Raw genomic sequence first — 21752 nt, 5'->3', positions numbered from 1 at the left:
TTATGTAAAACATACTTACAACTCTCTGTTTTAAGCTGATAATAACTTTGAAAATATTGATAAGATGTACATTTTACACTCCCTTTCCCCAGATTTTATGTTTTTATTGTCAAAATGTACATGCTTTTGTTGTTTTTATTCATTAACAAATTATTATAGTTTTTTTGTACTTTGTCTTTTAATGTTTATGCTACAGCTATTTTACCATCTATTATTATAATCTTAGCATATTCTGAATTTATCTGTATTTTTTATCAACTAATTTTATACTTTCATATATGTTCACTTTGAAAATTAATGTCCTTTTGTTTCAACTTAAGCACTCCCTTTAACATTTCTTGTAAGATGAGTCTAGTTGTTATGAACTCCTTTAGCTTTTGTTTGAGAAGTACTTTATCTCACCGTTAATTATGAAGGACAAATTTGCAACTGGAGGATTCTTGGTTGACAGGTTTTTGTTTTTGTTTTTTCCCTAGCACTTTGAATATATCATCTCACTCTTTTCTGTCCTGCAAGACAGGATGCTATTAGATTTATGGGAGTTCTCTCATACATAGAAAATTGTTTTCTCTTGCTGTTTTTAAGATTCTGTCCTTATCTATAACTTTTGACAATTTAATAATAATGTATCTCAGTGTGGGTCTCCTTAGATGCATCTTGTTTGGTATTGTGCTATTTGGGTATGGTGTCTGTTTCTTTCCCCAGGTTAGGGAAGTTTATGGCCACTTTTTTGAATAAGCTTTCTGCTCCTTTCTCTTTTCTCCTTCAGGGACCCTTATAGTGCATGTAATTGTCAGCTTAATGGTATCCCATAAGTCCCTTAAGCTATCTTCACTCTTTTTCATTCTTTTTATTTTCCCTGTTGCTTCTCCAATGTTATGACTTCAGTTGCCCTGTCTTTGAGTTCATTGATCCTTTCTTCCATTTGATCTAGTCTGTTGTTGAACCAACCTCCCTATTGAATTTTTTTGCACTTGATTTTAGCCAAAAGGCTGAGAAGCGATGTCTATTGAAGTTTTTGTTGTTGTTATATTCTACAGCTCTATAATTTGTGTTTTGAAAATTTTTTTTGTTTTTTTTTGTTGAAATCTTACTTTATTCATACATTGCTCTCTCTTGAGATCATTAATCATTTTTATGACCATTATTTTGAACTATCAGGTAAACCACTTATCTCCTTTTCAAAAAGATCTGTTTCTGGAGACTTGTTTTTTTGTTTGGAAAGTTTTCCACTGTTTCTTTGTTTTCTTTGATTCTCTTTGTTGGTTTCCCTATGTTAGACAGAACAGCTATCTCTTCCAAATATGACAGAGTGGTCTTGTGTAGGAAATGAATCTTGTTAGTCAGCCCTGCTCAAGTTCCTACTTTATTGTTCATGCTGATTGTCCTAGCTGCTGTTTTCTTTGTTTTTAGTAGCCCCCAGTACTTGTGAGTGTGCCAAGACCTGTCAGTGTTCCAGAGGGGAGGATCACAGTGAGGGTCCCTTATGATACATTTTTCTCATTACACTGATGTGTAGAAGTAGCTCAGTGAGTTTCTGAATCCCATACATTTGCATTCTTGGTTGGAGGGGAGCTCAGCAGCCTCCTATGTCACCCTCTTGGGTACTCCTCCATTTTCTTAAAGTAAAAATTTAATTTCTTAAAAAAATTTTTTTTTCTTCCAAGGTTTTATTTAGATTCAAGTTAGTTAACATATATTGTAACATTAGTTTCAGGAGTAGAATTTAGTAATTCAACACTTATATAGTAACATCCAGTGCTTATCACAACTGCCCTCCTTAGTGCCCATCACCCATTTAACCCACAGTCCCCCAGCAATATTCAGTTTGTTCTCTATAATTAAGAGTCTCTTATGGTTTGCCTCCCTCTCTATTTTTATCTTACTTTATTGTTCCTTCCCTTCTCCTGTGTTCATCTATTTTGTTTCTTAAATTTCATATCTGAGTGAAATCATATGGTATTTGTCTTTCTCTGACTTACTTTGCTTAGCATAAAACACACTAGTTCCATCCATGTTGTTGCAAATGGCAAGATTTCATTCTTTTTGATGAGTAATATTCCATTTGTGTGTGTGTGTGTGTGTGTGTGTGAGAGAGAGAGAGAGAGAGAGAGATCGATCTTCTTTATCCATTCATCAATCGATAGACATCTAGGGTCTTTTCATAATTTGGCTATTATTATATATTTGGCTGCTATAAACACTTGGGTGCATGTAGCCCCTTTGAATCAGTGTTTTTGTAGCCTTGGGGTAAATACCTAATAGTCCAGTTGCTGGGTCATAGGGTAGTTCTATTTTTAACTTTTTGAGGAACCACCATGCTGTTTTCCAGAGTGGCTGCACCAGTTTGCATTCCTGCCAACAGTCCAAGAGGGTTCCCCTTTCTCTGCCTCCTACCAACACCTGTTGTTTCTTGAGTTGTCAATTTTAGCCATTGTGACAGATGTGAGTTGGTATTTCATTGTGGTTTTGATTTGTATTTCTCTGATGATGAGTGATATTGAGCATTTTCTCATGTGTCTGTTACCATCTGTATGTCTTCTTTGAGGAAATATCTGCTTCATGTCTTCTGTCCATTTCTTAACTGGATTGTTTATTTTTTGGGTGTTGAGTTTGGTAAGTTCTTTATATATTTTGGATACGAGCCCTTTATCCAATGTGACATTTGTAATTATCTTCTCCCATTCCTTAGGTTGACCTTTAGTTTTGTTGATTGTCTCCTTCACTGTTAAGAAGCTTTTTATCTTGATGAAATCCCAATGTTTATTTTTGCTTTCATTTACCTTGCCTCTGGTGATGTGTCTGGTAAGAAATTGCTATAGTTGAGGTGAAACCGCTTACTCCCTTTGCTCTCCTCCAGGATTTTGATGGTTTCCTGTCTCACATTTAGGTCTTCCATCCATTTCTAATTTACTTTTTATTTAGTTTTGCAAAAAAGTAGTCCAGTTTTCTCAACACCATTTATTGAAGAGACTGTCTTTTTCCCATTGGATAGTGTTTCCTGCTTTGTCAAAGATTAGTTGATCATATAGCTGTGGGTCCATTTCTGGGTTCTTTATTCTGTTCCATTCTATGTGTCTATTTTTGTGCCACTACCATAATACCTGATGATTATAGTGTTCTAATATAGCGTGAAGTCCAGAATTGTGATGCCTTCAGCTTTTGTTTTCTTTTTCAACATTGCTTTGGCTATTTGGGGTCTTTTCTGGCTCCATACAAATTTTAGAATTATTTGTTTTAGCTCTGTGAAAAATGTGTTTTTGTTTTGTTTTGTTTTGTTTTGTTTTTGTTTTTGTTTTTGTACAGATTGTTCTGAATGTGTAGATTGATTTGGACAGACTTTTTACAATATTTGTCCTTCTGATCCATGAGCATGGGATGGTTTTCCATTTCTTTGTGTCTTCCTCAATTCCTTTCATAATTGTTTGGTAGTTTTCAGAGTACAGACCTTTTACCTCTTTTGTTAGGCTTATTCCTAGGTATCTTATTGTTTTGGGTGCAATAGCAAATGGGATCAATTCCTTGGTTTCTCTTTCTGCTGCTTCATTATTGGTGTGTAGAAATGTAACAGATTCCTGCACATTGACTTAGTATCCGAGACTTTGCTGACTTCATTGATCAGTAGCAATTTTTTGGTGGAGTCTTCCAAGTTTTCTACATAGGGTATCATGTCATTTTCAAATAGTGAAAGTTTGACCTCTTCCTTGCTGATTTGGATGTCTTTTATTTCTCTTTATTTTCTGATTGCTGAGACTAGGACTTTCAGTACAGTGTTGAAGAACAGTGTTTGAGTGGACATCCATGTTCAATTCCTGACATGAGGGGAAGATTGCTCAGATTTCCCCACTGAGGATGATATTAGCTGGGGGTCTTTCATATATGACTTTTATGATACTGAAGTGTGTTCCTCCTGTCCCTACTTCGAGGGTTTTTATCAAGAAAGGATGCTGTATTTTGTCAAATGCTGTTTCTACATCTGTTGAGAGGATCATATGGTTCTTACCCTTTCTTTTATTAATGTGGTATATCTCATTGATTGATTTGCAGATATTGAACCACCCCTGCATCCCAGGAATAAATCCCATTTGATTATGGTGAATAATCCTTTTAATGTACTGTTAGATTCAGTTAGCTAATATCTTGTGAGACTTTTTACATCCATGTTCATCAAGGTTATTTGTCTATAATTCTTCATAGAGGGATCACTGTTGAGTTTTGGAATCAAGGTAATGCTGTCTCCACAGAATGAATTTGGGATTTTTCCTTCCATTTCTAGAACAGGTATTAATTCTTCTTGAAATGTATGTTAGAGTTCCCCTGGGAAATAGGGGGATTCTTACTGGGAGATTTTTGATTACTAATTTATTTCTTTACTGGTTACAGATCTATTCAAATTTTCTATTTCTTCTTGTTTCAGTTTCATGGTTTATATGTTCCTAGGAATTTATCCATTTTTCCATATTGCACAATTTGTTGGTATGTAACTGTTCATAATATTTCTCGTATTTCTGTGTTGTTTGTGATCTCTTTCAATTATGGTTTTATTTATTTAGGTCCTTTCTGTTTTCTTTTTGATAAGTCCGCCTAGGGGTTTATCAGTTTTGTTAATTCTTTCAAAGAACCAGCTGCTAGTTTAATTGATTTGTTCTGTTTTTATTTCTATAGCATTAATTTCTGCTATTTTTATTTCTATAGAATTTATTTCTGCTACTACTTCACTTTTGCTGGTTTTAGGCTTTATTTGCTGTTCTTTTTCTAGCTCCTGTAGGTGTAAGGTTAGGTTCTATATTTAAGAGTATATTTTCAGGGATCATTTCTATAGTTTCTTTTCTTGATTCTGGAGGAAGGCCTGTATTGCTATATACATGCCTCTTATGACCACCTTTGCTGCATCCCAGAGGTTTCAGACTATCTTGTTTTCATTTTCATTTGCTTCCATGTATTTTTTTTTAACTTCTTTAATTTCCTGGTTAACCCATTCATTCTTTAGTAAGATGGTCTTTAACCTACATGTATTTGAGGCCTTTCCAAACTTTTTCTTGTGATTGACTTTGAGTTTCATAGCATTGTGGTCTGAAACTATGCATGATATGATCACAGTCTTTTTTTTTACTGGTTGAGAGCTGACTTGTGACCCAGTATGTGATCTCTTCTGGAGAATGTCCTATTTGCACTCAAAAAGAACGTGTATTCTGCTGCTTTAGAATGAAATACTCTGAATATATCTGTAATGTCCATCTAGTCCAGTGTGTCATTCAAATCCCTTGTTTTCTTGTTGATCTTCTGCTTAGATGGTCTGTACACAGCTGTGAGTGGGATGTTAAAGTCCCCTACTATTATTGTATTATTATTAGTGAGTTTCTTTAAGTTTGTTATTAATTCATTTATATATTTGGCTGCTCCCAAGTTGGAGGCATAAGTATTTACAATTGTTAGATCATCTTGTTGGATAGACTTCTTTATTATGATTTAGTGTACTTCATCTTTTATTACAGTCTTTGGTTTAAAATCTAGTTTGTCTGATATAAGTATGGCTATTCCAACTTTCTTTGATGTCCGCGAGCATGACAGATGGTTCTCCACCACCTTACTTTCAATCTAGAAGTGTCTTTGAGTCTAAAATGAGTCCCAGCATATCAGTGGGTCTTGGGTTTTTTTTTAATGCATTCTAATTCCCTTTGTCTTTGATTAGATCATTTAGTCCATTTATATTCAGAGTAATTATCAATAGGTATGAATGTATTGCCATTGTATTACCTGTAAAGTCATTGTTCCTATAGATTGTCTTTGTTGCTTTTGGTCTCTTTCCCACTCAAAGGGTCCCCTTTAATAGTTCTTGCAGAGCTGGTTTAATGTTCATGAATGCCTTTAAGTTTTTATTGTTTTGGAAACTCTTTTTCTCTCCTTCTATTCCAAATGACAGCCTTGCTGGATAAAATATTCTTTTTTTTTTTAAGTTTTTTAAAAAAATTATTTATTTAACAACAGAGATCACAGGTAGGCAGAGAGAGAGAGGAGAAACAGGCTTCCCACTGAGCAGAGAGCCTGATGTGGGGCTCGATCCCAAAACCCTGGGATCATGACCTGAGTGGAAGGCAGAAGCTTTAACCCACTGAGCCACCCAGGTGCCCCTGGATAAAGTATTCTTGGCTGCATATTTTTCCCATTTAGCATGTTGAATATATCAGACCACTCTCTTATGTCTTGCCAACTTTCGGTGGACAGATCAGCTACTAACCTTATTTGTCTGCCATTGTAGGTTAAGGACCTTTTTTCTCTAGTCATTTTCAGAATTCTCTATCTTTGCATTTTGTAAGTGTCACTATGATAATATTTTAGTGTTGACCTGTTCTTGTTGATTTTGAGAATTCTCTGTGCCTCTTAGACTTGAATGCCTGTTTCCTTCCCCAGGTTAGGGAAGTTCTCAAATACAATTCATTCAAATAGACTCCCCCCCACCCCCCGCCAACTCCCTGCCTCTCCTTCTTGCTCTTCTTCTTCTGGGACTCCTGTGATACAGATACCATGTTTAATGGATTTGCTGATTTCCCTAAGCCTGTAGTCATGACCTAATAGTTTTCTTTCCCTCTTCTTTTCAACCTCATTTTCCATAATCTTATCTTCTATATCACTTATTCATTCCTCTGCTTCTTCCATCCTCATGATTATGTATGTTCTGTTTTACATCTCAGTTATAGCTTTTTTTATTTCAGCCTGACTAGTTCTTATGTCTTTTATCTCTACAGCTGTTTTGAGCAAGGCCCTGTTTATGATTTCTTGTTAGTCCTTTTGTGGAGAATTCCTCCATCTTGTCATGTCTAGGTTTCTGTCTTTTATGTGTTATGAAAGCTTGTTGTGTTTCCTGCTCCTCAGAGTAATGGAGCTCATTACTCATTACATAAATTAGTAATTTATGTAATGAGCTCCATTACTCATTACATAGATTACTCCTCAGAGTAATTTTTGCTTTATTAAAAAGGGGTTATATGCTGTCCAGGTCTTGGCACTTTAGGAAGTGTTTCTGGTGTATGCTGTATATACTCTGCTGTTAAGTTTTGGCTGTTATTTCCCACAGGTTAGTCATTTGCTGAGTTCCTCCTTGCAGTGGGGATGTTTGGGCCTTTAAAAAAGTGCCTGTGCCTGGGTTACTGCGTTGGTTAAACAACTTGATTTCACCTCAGGTTGTGATCTTAGGATTGTGAGATTGATCCCCATGAGGGGGTTCCACACTGGGCATGGAGCCTGCTTGAGATTCTCTCTCACCTTCTCCCTCTGCTGTTCCTCTACCCCTCTTAAAAAAAAGGAAGAAAGAAAAAAAAAAAAGAAAAAGAAAAAGAAAAAAAAATCCTGGTTCCAAAAAAAGAGAAAAAGAAAAGAATAAAGAAAATAAGCTGACAAAGACTTATAAGTCTGCTTCCAAAGAAAAAGCAAAAAGCAAAAAGAAACCCAATGCATTAAAAAGGAAGAAACAAAGATAAAACTGTAAGCTTGAGTCCAAAGAAAAAAGAAGGGGAGGAAAGAAGAAAAGAAAGAAAGAAAAGAATAAAAGGAAAGCCTGGTCTTATTTTCTCTAGAACTGAAGCCGATGCTTTGGAACACTGTGATCAGTATACTTGGTACATGCAGGGGGCTTGTGTTGGTCGTCTGGGGGAGAGGCCTACTTTGCTGCCTCACAGTTAGACCTGCTCTAGTAAAAATGCCCCTGCAGAGCTCAGGGAGGCAGAGTTTGGTGTAAGTGGCTCCACCCTTCACTGGGGGTGCCATGTTGCTCACTGAAGTTGGACTTTGCTTGTTGGTGAGGCGTGGGTGGAAGATGGCGTAACCCTGCTTTTAGTCCTGGGGAGGGGAACTCACAGCCCCTGCTGCTCAGGAAGCCCTCACAGAAAAGCAAACAATCTCCCCTCCTGTTCCCCAGACCTCCTTCAGATGCCTACCTTCATCTGTCCATGCCTGGGCCTTCAGCAAGCCCCACACCTCAGTTCTCCTGTGTTTTATCTCTGGTGCACAGCTGGGATCCAAAACTCCAAATCTTAAAAGAACCCAGCAAGGTGTGGACCTGCTCCCCTCCCCTAAGAGAAGAACCTCTCAGTGCTGTGCCTGGAGCCACTGTCATAGAAAAGCAGTACGATGGGCATCCCAGTGCCTGGAGTCTATGCTAAAGTCCTGGAGAAAGCTGCAACCACATTATCGGCTGTCTATATCCTCTTCTTGTCCTCTGCTGAAGAATGGCCACTCAGTGGTGCCCACTGGGTCCCTTGTCTTTGGAGAAACAATATACCCTCTTTGAACTGTACCCTAGGAGAGGGAATGTTCTCTCTCAGTGCCACCCAGGGCACCCCCACACTGCACTCCCAGGCCACTCCTCCCTCTTCCCAGAGTACTACTGTCTGCCTGGCTTGACTCTGGCAAATGGCATAGACTTCTAAAACCTCAGAATTTGAGCTCCAGTGTTAGCAAAAAACGTGCTATAATCAGTTCCTCCTAATTACCCAGTTAGGGGTCCTGGGGGAGTTTTTCTTTGAACAAACCTGTTGTGCTGTTGTGTCTCCCCTTCTTTCTCTGTCCTCTTTCCACAAAAAGGTCTCTCAGCCCCTACCTGGCAATGTGGCTTTTCTCTCCCCCAATTCATATCTCTGAACCTTGCAGCTTCCACATTCTCTCCTTCTAATTGTGCAGACTTTTCATCCTCAAATTTATTTCCTAGTTGCTCAAAATATTTTGATGCCAATCTAGCTGTGTTTGAAGGACAAGGCAAGATCAGGATCCCCCTGCCAAACTACTCCAGCATCTTAATTCCACCTTAAAATTTAGTTTCTAAGTACTGCTTTCATTCATTAAATTATTCATCAAATATTTAATGAATGCTTACTAGACCCTATTTGAGGTGCTTGGGACACATCTAAACTAAACCAAGTTTTTCTTTTTGCAGTTTTCATGATCAGAGAAAAACAACTAATAAATATGTAACTATATGCTAAATAGTTTCAATATGATATTTTTAGTATTCAGTCCTGTGTATTTTCTAAATTCCTTTGTGATTTCTTCTTTGGCCTAGGGTCTAGGCAATTATGGTCACAGAATGTAGCTTAATAATCTTTATTCTTTGATAACTTGAGGAAGCCTGCTTTCTGAGTAAAATTGTGGGCAGTTAAAAAATTGTTTTATGCATAAAACAGTTGAAAAGAATATATATTCTTTAGTTGTTATTTTTATGTGGCCTTTAGATAAAAACTGTTAATTGTATTATTTTAAGTTATTTTTGTCTGCTTGACTATACATTATGGATTTGTTTTAAAATATTCCATGATTTTTGTGCTTTTTAATTTTTTCCCCTGTACTTGTAGTGGCTTTTGATTTTTATATTATGAAGGTACATTATCAGATGCTTTCAAGTTCATAAATTTAGTTTTTCTATTGAATCTTTTTTTTCACTTGAATTATTTTTTTTAATGATTAGGTTGGACTACCTTTATATCTAGTAATTCTTCTTTGCTGAGATTTCTATAATTTTGTGAAAATAAATATTCTAGCCTTTTTTTCACCTGTTTTGACTAGTTTACCTTTTAATTTTCTCTGCATCACTCGGTTTTAGTTGTGTTTCATAAATAGTATACATTTATTTATTTTTTTCATGATCTTATCATTTCTCATCTGGTGAATTTAGTCTACTCAAATTACTGGTTTTTCACACCTAAGGTGTCCATGATTTTAAGATACATCATTTTTTTATATGTTGAGTCTCCATTAGGTGCTTAAAACTGCATAATTTTCTTCTTCTTGAATCATTCTTTTTGTGTTTATGTAAGATCTGCTTTATATCTAATACCCATTAGTGCCCCTTAAACTATGACATGTACTTTTAAAATAGCCTTACATATGCAACTCATAGAGCATTCAGTGTTGCAGTCCTATCTTAAAGAACATTTTTTTTTCACTACTATCAAGTTTATATCCCATTTTTCTGTTTTGGGCTGGTTAACTAATTTTTCTTCATGTACAAATCGCTATATATGACCATTAAATGTAACATTAATACTACCAGCAATGTGCACGACTCAATTGGAGTAAAGACCAATAGACATCTAGGTCTAGATGTGTGACTTGTGTGGGCGGTGAAACTGCTATTTGGTCAGCAGCAATCATATGATGTCCTCAGTTAGTAGGTGCATTCAAATGTCAGAGGTAATAATATATGAAAAACTGGTGTAAAATTGTTATAAAATAATTTATTTCATTTTATATTACCTTTTTTTTTAGAGAGCCTATTCTTTCCTGGTCTTCTATTAGATTTTTAGGTTTTCTTTATTCTTTTTTCTTTACTGATTTTGAAGTTCTGAATTATATGTCTATTATTTTAATGGTTACCTGTAAACTCAATACACTCTCTTGATTTAATAAACTAAGAAGCTAATCAGTGTCTTCACTTTTCTCCTGGATAAATACATGGCATTACAACACTATACCTTTAGACACCATTTTCCTATTTTGAACATTATTTTTGTCCATTGTTTTTAGTGTACCTTATTCTAGGTTGATGGTTATTTTCTCTCAGCATATGAATATGATGTAATTCAATGTCTTGGTACTGCCTTGTTTCTATTGAGAAGTCTGTTGTCACTTCATGTGTCTTTTGTATGTAAACTAATCTCTTCTACTGAGTTGTTTGTTAGAACTTTGTCTTTAATGTTCTGCAGTTTGACTATGGTGGGCTGGAGTACAGATTTATTATTTATCTTGCTAGGGACTTACGATTCTTAAATCAGAGGATTCATGACTTTTATCAGTATTTGAAAGTTATCAGATAATATTTATTCAAAAGTGCCTGTCCTGTATTCTCTCTGTCCTCTAGTTCTGGAGGTTTTTTGTTTTTTTTTTAAGAAAATTGTGTTTCTGTCACGTATTACATTGATGTTTCATAATCCCTTCTTCATATTTTATGTCTCTATATTTCTGTGTGGTGAATTCAAGATTATTTCCTCAGATATAATCTGTTTCATTGTTCTCTTAGGTTTTAAATATTCACTATTATATATGTATTGCATATATTAATATTTAGAAAAGTGCATACAACATACACATCTAGTTTATTAAGAAAATATATCTAATAGCAAGATACAATCCCCATCTGGGTCAAACATATATCAACATAAACAGCACTCTAGAAGCTCTGACATCTCTTTTCCACCTAAGGTAGGAACACTGTCTAGACTCTTTACGATTTTTGTTTTACTGTTTTTCATTATAGTTGTGTGTGTGTGTGTGTGTGTATCCATAAGCAAATATGATTTGTTCGTTGTTTTTAATTTAAATAAATAGAATCTAAATATACATTCTGTTTTGTGTTTTTTCACTCAACATTGTATCTAAGAAATATCTGTATTACTACTGCATCTGTATTTCATTCATTTTTTCCTACAATGTATTTCATACTATGACTGTAATACAGTTTTTTACACATTCTACTGAAGATAAATGCGTATGTAATTTCCAGCATTGGACTATTCCAAAGTCATACTTACTTCCATATTTCTTCTTGGAGTTCTTTTTTTTTTCTTTTTAAAATATTATATTTATTTATTTATTGGTCAGAGAGAGAGAGAGAGCACAGTTGGGGGAACAGTAGGCAGAGAGAGAAGCAGGCTTCCCATTGAGCAAGGAGCCTGATGTGGGACTTAATCCCAGGACGCTGGGATCATGACCTCAGCCAAAGACAGACACTTAACCAGCTAAGCCACCTAGGTGTCTTGAAGTTCTGATGTATTTCGTGTTTTTTGTCACGGTCTCTTAGATCTCGGATGTTTTTTGAATTACAACCAGTTCATTTTTTCATAGAATGTTTTGCATTGTTTCTTATGCTACTGCTACTTTGTGTCTGTTACCATTTCAAGCAGATATTTGAGCTATATGGGAAGTCTGAATTTCTTGGGATTTATGCCTTTTGTTTGCTTTCTTTCCTGTTTTGTGGTGTTGGACCATTGACTCATCTTTATCCATGCTGTATCTCTGGTAATCATGTGGGTCCAGTGTGTCTCTTGAAGATTTGTTTCTTTTGCTTCTGCAAGGCTTCTGGGTTATCATTTGGTTTCAAATCCTTGTACCATACTGTTTTGTAAATTTGAGCCTCAAATTCTTGAAGGCAGCTTCGGAGTAACAAATTATCAGGAAAGACTCTACTTTTCCTCATACTCAGGGTCTATAAGCTTCAGAAGGTAGGGTTTTTCATAATTGTTTTTCTTTCTGTGTTTGACAGTGGTGAACTCTTGTCTATCTGTCTTTTTTTCCTTCTCTTTTCCTTCCTTCCTTCCCCTTTTTCCTTTTCTCCTTCTCCCCACATCTTGCAATTTCTTTCTATCTCTTTTTTAAATGTTTCATACTACTGAAGATGTAGGCCTTGGAAAATCTGACTTTATGTGACCAACTAAACTTCAAATCTCTGCCTATTGAAGCCCCAAGGACTTGTCTTTTCCCAAAGAGGGCTTTAACACTAATATCCTTGGCTACCCTGAGTGGGCAGCCTCTTTGGGACCTGTAGCATGGCTTAGAACATTAGTGCTCAGGTACATTTATTTCTCTCTGGTTTTTATTTTTTTATTTATTTTATTTTTTAAAGATTTTTTAAATTATTTATTTATGTGAGAGAGTGAGCACAAGCAGGGGGAAGTGGGAGAGGGAAAAGCAGGCTCCCCACTGAGCAGAGAACTGAAGTGGGACTCAATTCCAGGATTCTAAGATCATGACTCGAGCTGAAGGCAGATGCTTAACCAACTGAGCCACAGGCGACCCTTCCTCTGGTTTTCAGATTTCTCTTTGTTTTGAGCTTCCTATTTATTTATTTAACTAGGTCAACTCTTCATTTATAAGAAAGTTTGACTTATTATTTTTGGCATCTTCTTTATTTTATAGAAGAAGGTTTTCATTTATCTAGCGTGCTACTTTATCGACATTCTTTATCAGATGCCATCATATTTTAGTTTTTCTAGTTGCCGTCTGTGTTGTCTTTGGTTGCCAGTGTCAGAAACTCAAATGTATTTAAGCAAACGAGGGATTTATTAACTCATAAAAGAATTATAGGGCTTTTTTGGCTTCAGGTATGGATAGTCTAGAGCTTAAGCACGGTCAACAGGGCCCTTTCTTCCTGCCTTGACCTTACATTTTTCAGTGTTGGATTTGATTCTCAGACTTCGTTTTCCATTTAGCTGAGGAAAATGATTTCTAGGATTTGGTATCCTTACAGCTTATGCCCTCCTTGAGTTACATAGGATATATATAGGAAATAACTTTTTGCCTAGTTGGGGCGTGTTGCTCCTTCTGAACTGGTTACTGTGGCCAGTGGGCTTATATATTCCAATTAGCTAGGTTTGGTCATCTACCCAACTCTGAGATGTAAGGGCAGATATACTGTGTTAAGCAGCCCTCCAAGGTTGACATGGGTAGAGGGAGGTTTGATTCCTCAAAGGAAAAACCAGACAGAGTTCCCAATGAATAGAAAAAAGTGCTAGGAGGACAGATATCTTAAATGTGCAGTATGTGTTTTTTAGCAGCTCATCAGACCTCAGGTTAGAAATTTAAATGAAGATGAGACTGCTATAATTTCAAAACTATCCCTATCTGTGATTGATCATTCTTTTCAACCCTGAATGGATTAATCAGCAGTAACCTACCAAGCAAGATCCCTTTCCCTCCTTTATCAAGTCCTAACAATTTCACTTTCTGAAATCTCTGCATCTCTGGAATCTGCTCATTTTCTATCTACCACTGATAGTGTGGTCCAAGCTATACTCCTCTTTCTTCGGATCTATCGAAATTAAGTCCTTACTGATAGGTCAGTATCTACTCCAGTTCCCCTTCAGTGTGTTCTCCACACTGTGGTAATGGGATCTGTTTAGAATGCAAATCTAATAATGTGTTTCCTGTCCTCCAATGACACCTCAAGTCTTTAAAACCTTTCATTTGGCAGAAATTATTAACTAGATTTACATCTGGCCCATCATCACTTCTCCAACTATTCTTGCTCAGTGATTCCCTTTTATATAAATTAAATTATATATTCTCTTATTACTGTCTACCTCTCCCTTTTACATTTATTATAATTACAGTTTTGCACTTGTGTGTGAGTATTTGATGAATGTCTGATTTCTCCATTAGACTATAAAAGCAGATACCATGTCTGTTTTCCATTATCTTTTAATTTCACTAGCTAGAACGTGGCTTGGCTACAGTAGAAAATAAATATTTATTTCATTAATTAACTGATTGATTACCATAAAGAGATCTCCACTGTAACTGAGACAATTTATTTGTTCAACATCCATCTCCAAGAGCTTTCTAGTCAACTGATTTTGGATTTAGGCCCTCCAATATAATCTGACTTAGAAGTTTATGGAGAGTATCACATAGTTATCAGAACAAGTGTTGGGGGGGGCACCTGGGTGGTTCAGTGGGTTAAAGCCTCTGCCTTCAGCTCAGGTTGATCCTAGAGTCCTGGGATCAAGCCCTGCATCAGGCTTTCTGCTCTGCGGGGAGCCTGCTAACCCCTCTGCCTGCCTCTCTGCAAACTTGTGATCTCTGTCTGTCAAATAAATAAATAAAATCTTAAAAAAAAAAAAAAAAGAACAAGTGTGGGATGTTTTGAGTATCTGTCAACACATAGTTAGGTTCGTGCAAAATAATGCGAAAGGCTAGAAAGTAGTAGGGCTATAAGGATTGAAATCAACAAGGAGTAGCCCATTGCACTGGTTAGATATCTCCTTTCCCATTAGCACCCAAATAAGTTACTTATCTAGTTGAAAACCCCAATTTTTCTTTTGTGCTTTTCTGCTTGTATCTGTTGGGCTTGATGATTTCTTTTCTGCTGGGGCCACTTGCTTTTAGGCAAGAAGCAGGAAGTTTCTACCAACTTATACCTCAGGAAACCAAGAGCCTTGCCCAGAGTCAGTACTGCAGTAAGTGGACCGGGATTGGGGCAGGGCGGTTTCTCCCCAGGCTTGGGTACCATCCCGGTAAAAATAATTTGCCATAGGTAAGAAGAAAGGCTTTTCTTACCCCTTCTTCTTTAACAGGACTGGACCCCCTTCTTCTATGTACACTCTCTTTAGTTTTTTCTTGCCTAAGATATAGATCATCCATTCCTTCTGCAGTTCCCTTGGGACTACTGCATGGGTGACAGTGGAATGACTTTACGTGGATCAAGGTGAAAAGGTAAAAATTAGTTGATATAAATAAGTTTAGTTTCTTGGAAAGAGCTCTGGGTTCATAGTTTACATCTAATATCAGCTGAGACTTAGGTAATAATTTCTTCAAATGGTTGATAGCAGGCAGACATAAAAATGTTTGGAGAACAGTTAAAGTTGTGCATGAGTTGGCACAAACGTAAAGTGGGATTGGTATGTTTTGGTAAATTTGTGATTTTTTAATATCTATCATGTGAAAAAGAGAAAAGCTGATGGAGTTAGGAGAAATGGGGAAATGTTAGCGATAATCATAACCAGATAACCATAACCATAACCATAACCAGAGGACAGGTCTGGTAAGCTTACTGAAAATAAACTTGAAGAATTGATCTTATTCTCCATCTGTTAGGTGCTGATATTTAATCATATTGAGGACTAGTTTCACATTCCTTTCAATCTCCTTTAAACATCCTACTAACCCTTGACACAGTGCCTTGCAAATTCTGGCCTCATGATAAATAACTGTTGGTTAGTTGAAGGAATAAATGGAAGGAGAATGAAGGGATGAATGACAAGACTGTCGACTTTCACAGTACAAATAAATACATGCATCAACTTACCAAGATTTGAAAACTGTGACTTCTTAATAATTTAGATAATAAGATGAAAGGATTGATTTGATCTAAAAATTTGAACAGTGGAATTATCAGAAGTTTGATTACTATATCTAAAATACAAGGGGTACCTGGCTGGCACAGTTTGGTAAATCATGTGACTCTTGATCTCTGGGTTGTGAGTTCGAGCCCCATGTTAGCCGTGAAGCCTATTTAAAGAAAAAATAAAGAAATTTTTAGAAATGCAAATAGCATATAATAAAATGAAGTTAGATAACTTGAAATGATGCTTTTTAGGAGATAATGTATTCCTTAATGTAGGAATGATTGATTGCCATGTTCAGAAAATGATTTTTTAAAGATTTATTCTCATTCTCATTTGATTTTTTTTTTTTTAGAATTTTGCCACATAGAAATTGTTTTGAACTTTCCAGTTAAGATGAATCAGTTTTCATTTCTGAATTATAGGTTTTAGTTTAATAAAATGGAATTTAATAAAATTGAAATTGATTAATAAAATTTTATTATTTATTATATATGGGGGTTAATGCTACATATCTAGAAAATATTTCTCCCTACATTTGGATTTTTATGTTTAATATATGTCAATTTTCATGTTTAAATATTTGAATATGATGTATGGCAAAGTGTGGGCTATGGTATCAGAGTTTCAGTCCCCAGTTTGCACTTCTTAGTGAACAAATTACTCAATTTCTTGAACTTTAGTAGTATCTTGTGTAACATGAAAATGATACCTACCAGAAGAGGTTCTTGGAAGGATGTAATAAATGAAGATATGTAAAGTGCTTAGCACAGTGTCTGGGATATAGTAGATACTCAGTAACTGGGAACAACTACTTCTCTACTCCACCCTGTGTCTTTTTTCTGCAGCTTTCCCCACAAATAAGCCAGATAAAGATGCAAGACATGTAATAAAAGTGGTAAGTATTACTCTTAAATTTATATTATATTTATATTATATATATATATATATTTCACTTTTTTGTTTTCTACTTTATTCCTGGTATCTTTGATTTAGCTTTTATGATCTTATCAACAAATGTAGTGTTATGGTATATTTTCACATTATTAAAATGTAAAGACTGGAGAACTTTGTTTTTCTGTGTTGGCATTTATCATTTTTGTATCCTATCTAGCTATCTCTCCTTTTCTTTCTCCCTTTCTTTCCTCTTTATTCTAAATGGTAAGGTCCTTAAAGGCAAGGATGAGGTTTTACTTTTGTTTGTATCCCCTATGCCTAGTACAATGGATGAAATATAGTAGATGCTTAGTAAAGGTGTCTTGTGTGAATAAACCCCAGGCTAGTTTGTAGTATATCTACCCTGATGTCCACGTTGGTAGACACTGACTATCTGTGTATATGTGTGTATACAATTTTCATTGCTTTTAGTAAGTTTTTTCCATGAAAAGATTACTTTCATGGCTGAGATTGTGTATATAGCATTACAGTATATTAAATTTAAACATGAGATTCTCCAAGTTTATTTAGTGCTTTTCTGAGATTTTTTAGTGGAAATTTGATGCCTGTGTTTCTAATAAATAATTCAAGCATTATTTATATACTATAAATATATACTGATATTTTCATAGTTGAAATACCAAATCTATCCTTAAGTTTGTTTTTACCTAATAAAATTATTCTTTTCTTTTATAGGAATATCAAGAAAATGGCCCATTATTTTCAGAACTTAAATTTTACCAAAGAGCTGCAAAAAGAGACCATAGTAAGTAAATTTAGCAAAGCAAGCTACTTCCATATGCATATATATATCATATATATATGCGCTAAAGTGAATGTTAATTTTTTTTTTCTGGGCTTCTGGAAAATTATTTTCAATTAGAAATTTTATTATAATTTATATAATTAACTGTTACATAAAAGTAGGATAGATGCTTTGTAAATGTTGGTATTATATACCCAGTGAATTATATATTTGATATCAATATTATTATTTTTTTAAGATTTTATTTATTTATTTGACTGACAGACATCACAAGTAGGCAGAGAGGCAGGTAGAGAGAGAGGAAGGGAAGCAGGCTCCCCATTGAAGAGAGAACGTGATGCGGGGCTTGATCTTAGGACCCTGGGATCATGACCTGAGCCGAAGGCAGAGGCTTTAACCCACTGAGCCACCCAGGTGCCCCAGAAATCAGTATTATTTCCACTACTTTATATGCAATGTCAAGTTCTTGGTCTAAGCTACCAAGAGTTCTCTAAGTATAAAGATAGTAGAATGAAATAATTTGTAGGAAACCATTTGCAGTCAAAGATTGTAAAGAAAAGATATTAAAATGGGTGGTAGATATATAAACAAAAGGGATGTCCATAGAATGGATTAGTGTAAGATATGTGGAAATGTTTAAACATTAAAATGATTTAGACCGTGAGTTAAAAGTGTTAGAAACTTGATTGTTGGGAAAGTAACTGGAGCTGGAAATCACATGTAAAAACCACCAGTTAGAGGAATTGAATGTAAAATGAATGTGAGCAAGCTGAAGAACAGCAGTAGCATTTTATAAATAGATCTCTCAGGAAGTTAATATAAATAAAAATGATAATAGTCAAGGTCTTCTGCATTGTTTTGGAAGAAGAATGATAAGACTAGCCTCAGTAATTAACTTTTTTTTCCTTAATAAAACCTTCTAAATGTTATGACAGTAGTCTTTACTAACTGTTTAAACTATGTCAGGGTGACAAATAGAATCCATTAAACTTGATTGTTTATTGTAGAGCTGTCATACTTATTAAACATATATGGTAGAAAAGTGGGAAATAAGCTACCTGATGGTGTCAGTGGATTTGATTTCTTTTTAAACTAAATTTAATCAAAGCAGTTTCTGTATAATAATTTCATAGTGAGATGATTTTTTTCTGCCCAATTTCTATTTTTTCAACTACCATAGCTTTAAATTTTTAAGTAATGGAAAAGAAAAAGCTATCTCTTTACTGATTCTTTGGTACTTAACATATGTTCTATTTCATTTTATTTTAATTTTTTGAACATATGTTATATTTTAAAATTTAACATATAAGGGAAGGAATTTTTTTCATAAATAGAAACACTTGTGTATATGATGCTAATGCATTTTATGACCATGACTACTTTTGTTTTGGTTATAGTTGCTTTAATTAAGAATTTCTGTATATGTTTTTAGGTTAATTAAAGTGATAAATAGAATTTGAAGCCACTAGATAGATGTATTTGATTCCTTAAAATATTTCCTAGAAAGGTCTGATTTCTGTTTAGGTTAGCTAACTAAGTTTTAGGATCTATGAAAAAGTAAGAAATAACATTTCTAAAAATATATATCTTTTTTCCTATTAAATTTGCCTTTATAGTCGAAAACTGGATAGAACTCAAACAACTTGATTATTTAGGAATTCCTCTGTTTTATGGATCTGGTATTACTGAATTCAAGGGAAGAAGGTAAAATGGAATTATTTTTATCGAGTTTCATTCAATGGCTATGTCTTATGTGCCCTAATACCTTTGCAATGTAACAGATTACCCAAATCATTGTAGCTTATAACACTACTAACATCTTAGTTTCCATGGGTAGCCAACATGGAAGTTACCCATGGAAGTTATGGTTTCCTCAGATGGTTCCAGCTCAGGACATCTGAGGATGCAGTCAGCTGTCCTTTGGGTTGCAGTTATCTCAGGACCTGACTGGGGACGGATCTGTTTTCAAGGTCACTTGTGTGGCTGTTGGCAGGTCTAAGGAGATCTGCTTCTAAATACACTCGTGTGATTGTTTGCGGGCCTCGCTTCCCCAGGCCTCTCAACAGGTCTCTCAGTAGGCTGCCTCAGTGTCATAAAGACATGGTAGCTGGCTTCTCCTAGAGTAAATAATTGAAAGAGAGTGGGAGACAAACACACACACACACACACACACACACAGGAGCATGCATCCAAGAATAAAGCCACAGTCTTTTTTAAATTGAATCTTCAGAATTTAAGTAAAAATTTGGAAAAAAAAAGTTAACATTCAGTGCAATATTGGTTTCAGGAGTAGAGTTCAAAGATTCATGACTTATGTAGAACACCCAGTGCTCATCAAAGGCGCCCTTCTTAATCCCCATCACCTGTTTAGCCCATCCCCTGCCCACCTCCCTCCATCAATCCTCAGTTTGTCCTCGTCATTAAGAGTCTCTTATGGTTTGCTTCCCTCTCCCCACCCACTTCCCCTGTGTTCATCTGTTTTGTTTCTTAAACTCCACATGAGTGAAATCAGGTGGTATTTGTCTTTCTCTGACTTATTTTGAATCTTGCAGTGATGTCACATATTTCCACTATAGTCTCTTTGCTAGAGGCAAGTCACTAAGTCTACTCCACACACGAGAGGAGATTTAATTAAGCTTTGTCTCTTGAGAAAAGGCACAACAAAGAATTTGTAGAATATATATTTTTTTAATTGCCACATATGGCTAGTCCTCATATATATAAATAATTGACTAGTGATTTTTAAAAAAGAAAAAAAATCAGTTTGTTAGGTTCCCCTTTTTAATAGCCTTTTAAGAAAGGTGGTATCTTTTTCCCTAGGTGAGGAGATAGGCTCAATGGTCAGTGCTTTGTTCAAATGGTCTTTAAATGCTGTCAATAAAAATAAAATGAACGATCAATAATCTTGGAACCAAGTAAAGGGCTGTTAATAGAGGACTGAGTGGCTGAGTGGATCGAGGTATGTCCGTATCATGTAATATTACGCAGACCATTAAAGAAACCAGTTAGAGCTATACCAGTTGGTTGGGGAGGATTTCAGCGAAATACTAATGAAAAAAGTATGATGCAGTAAGGTGCATGTAGAATCACATTTTTGTAAAACAAGGACAAAAATTCCTTTATGTCTGTCTTCATGTTTTTATCCATAGATAAATGCAGACTGATGTGGGCATGTAAGTGAAAGGAAGGAAAGGGACAGAGGTGCCAAACAGAAAAGAAGTACTTTTTTTTAAAAAAAGGTTTATTTATTTATGAGAGAGAGAGAGTGTGTGTGTGTGAGTGTGGGAAGGAGAGGCAAAGAGAGAGGGAGAGAATCTCAAGCGTACTCCATGCCAAGTGCAGAGCCTCAGTCTCATGATCCTGAGATCACAACCTGAGCCAAACCAAGAGTTAGACTAGACATTCAACCAACTAAGCCACCCAGGGGCCCTGAAAAGAAGTACATTTTAAAAAGTCATGTTTATAAGCATGTAGAGAAAGTAAAATATGATTTATAAGGTCAAGAAACAAATGTTAATAATATTCTGTGTATGGGCAGATAATTTGTTCAAGGTCATAGTGAGAGGATGATGAAATCAAAATGAATCAAACTGAGGACTCTTTAATTTAGAAAGAACATTCTCTTTACGCAATCTACGAGTGAGCGTGTTTCAACATAGCGTTTTCTTCTACTAGAAACTAACTGCAGAGTAGATACTGACTTGTATCTTTCTTAAAAGAACAGCAAGATTATTAATGTACATTCGTTCTTTAATGGTTTGGATTGCAGTGTTCTTCATTGTTAGGTTGGGGGTGTTTTTCCTTGTTTCAGATTCATAAATAGGCAGTTTCAAGCACTGCTATCTTAAGATCTCTTTTTGACGTCTCCTTCTTATAGTTACAGATTTATGGTAATGGAAAGACTAGGAATAGATTTACAGAAGATCTCAGACCAGAATGGTACTTTTAAAAAGTCAACTGTCCTGCAGCTAGGTATCCGAATGGTAAGAATGAATGACTTATTTCACATGCCTCATTTTCAGATTATTTACTTGTTACAATATACAAATCGTTGCCCTTTGTGGAATTATCAGAGAATGAAGGATTATTGCCCTAGAAATGTCAGTTATTTAGAGTAGAGGCTATTTTGGTGAAATTGATAACAGTGGGCTCTGTAAGTGACAGAATGTGCTGTGTTTGGCACTACAAACTCAATTAGGCATTGGTTCTACAGTCTGATTTTT

General features: G+C 35.4%; 1 protein-coding gene across 3 annotated transcripts in view; it reads left to right on the top strand.

Annotated features, from left to right (window-relative positions):
• Window positions 1–21752, top strand: part of VRK2 (VRK serine/threonine kinase 2) — a 119587-nt gene that overhangs the window by 28758 nt on the left and 69077 nt on the right. For 2 of the 3 annotated variants that reach the window (XM_059406031.1, XM_059406033.1), the window contains exons 3-6: window positions 16676–16725; window positions 17460–17529; window positions 19146–19233; window positions 21407–21512. In XM_059406031.1, the coding sequence (XP_059262014.1) occupies window positions 16676–16725; window positions 17460–17529; window positions 19146–19233; window positions 21407–21512 (314 nt within the window). Of the gene's footprint in view, window positions 1–16675; window positions 16726–17459; window positions 17530–19145; window positions 19234–20349; window positions 20489–21406; window positions 21513–21752 lie in introns of those variants that run through there. The other variant, XM_059406032.1, reaches the window with a different exon arrangement.

Source organism: Mustela nigripes, chromosome 7 (genome assembly GCF_022355385.1).
Source record: "Mustela nigripes isolate SB6536 chromosome 7, MUSNIG.SB6536, whole genome shotgun sequence".
Taxonomy (NCBI): domain Eukaryota; kingdom Metazoa; phylum Chordata; class Mammalia; order Carnivora; family Mustelidae; genus Mustela; species Mustela nigripes.
The sequence above is the reverse complement of the archived record's forward strand: the minus strand, read 5'-3'. Positions and strand labels throughout refer to the sequence as shown.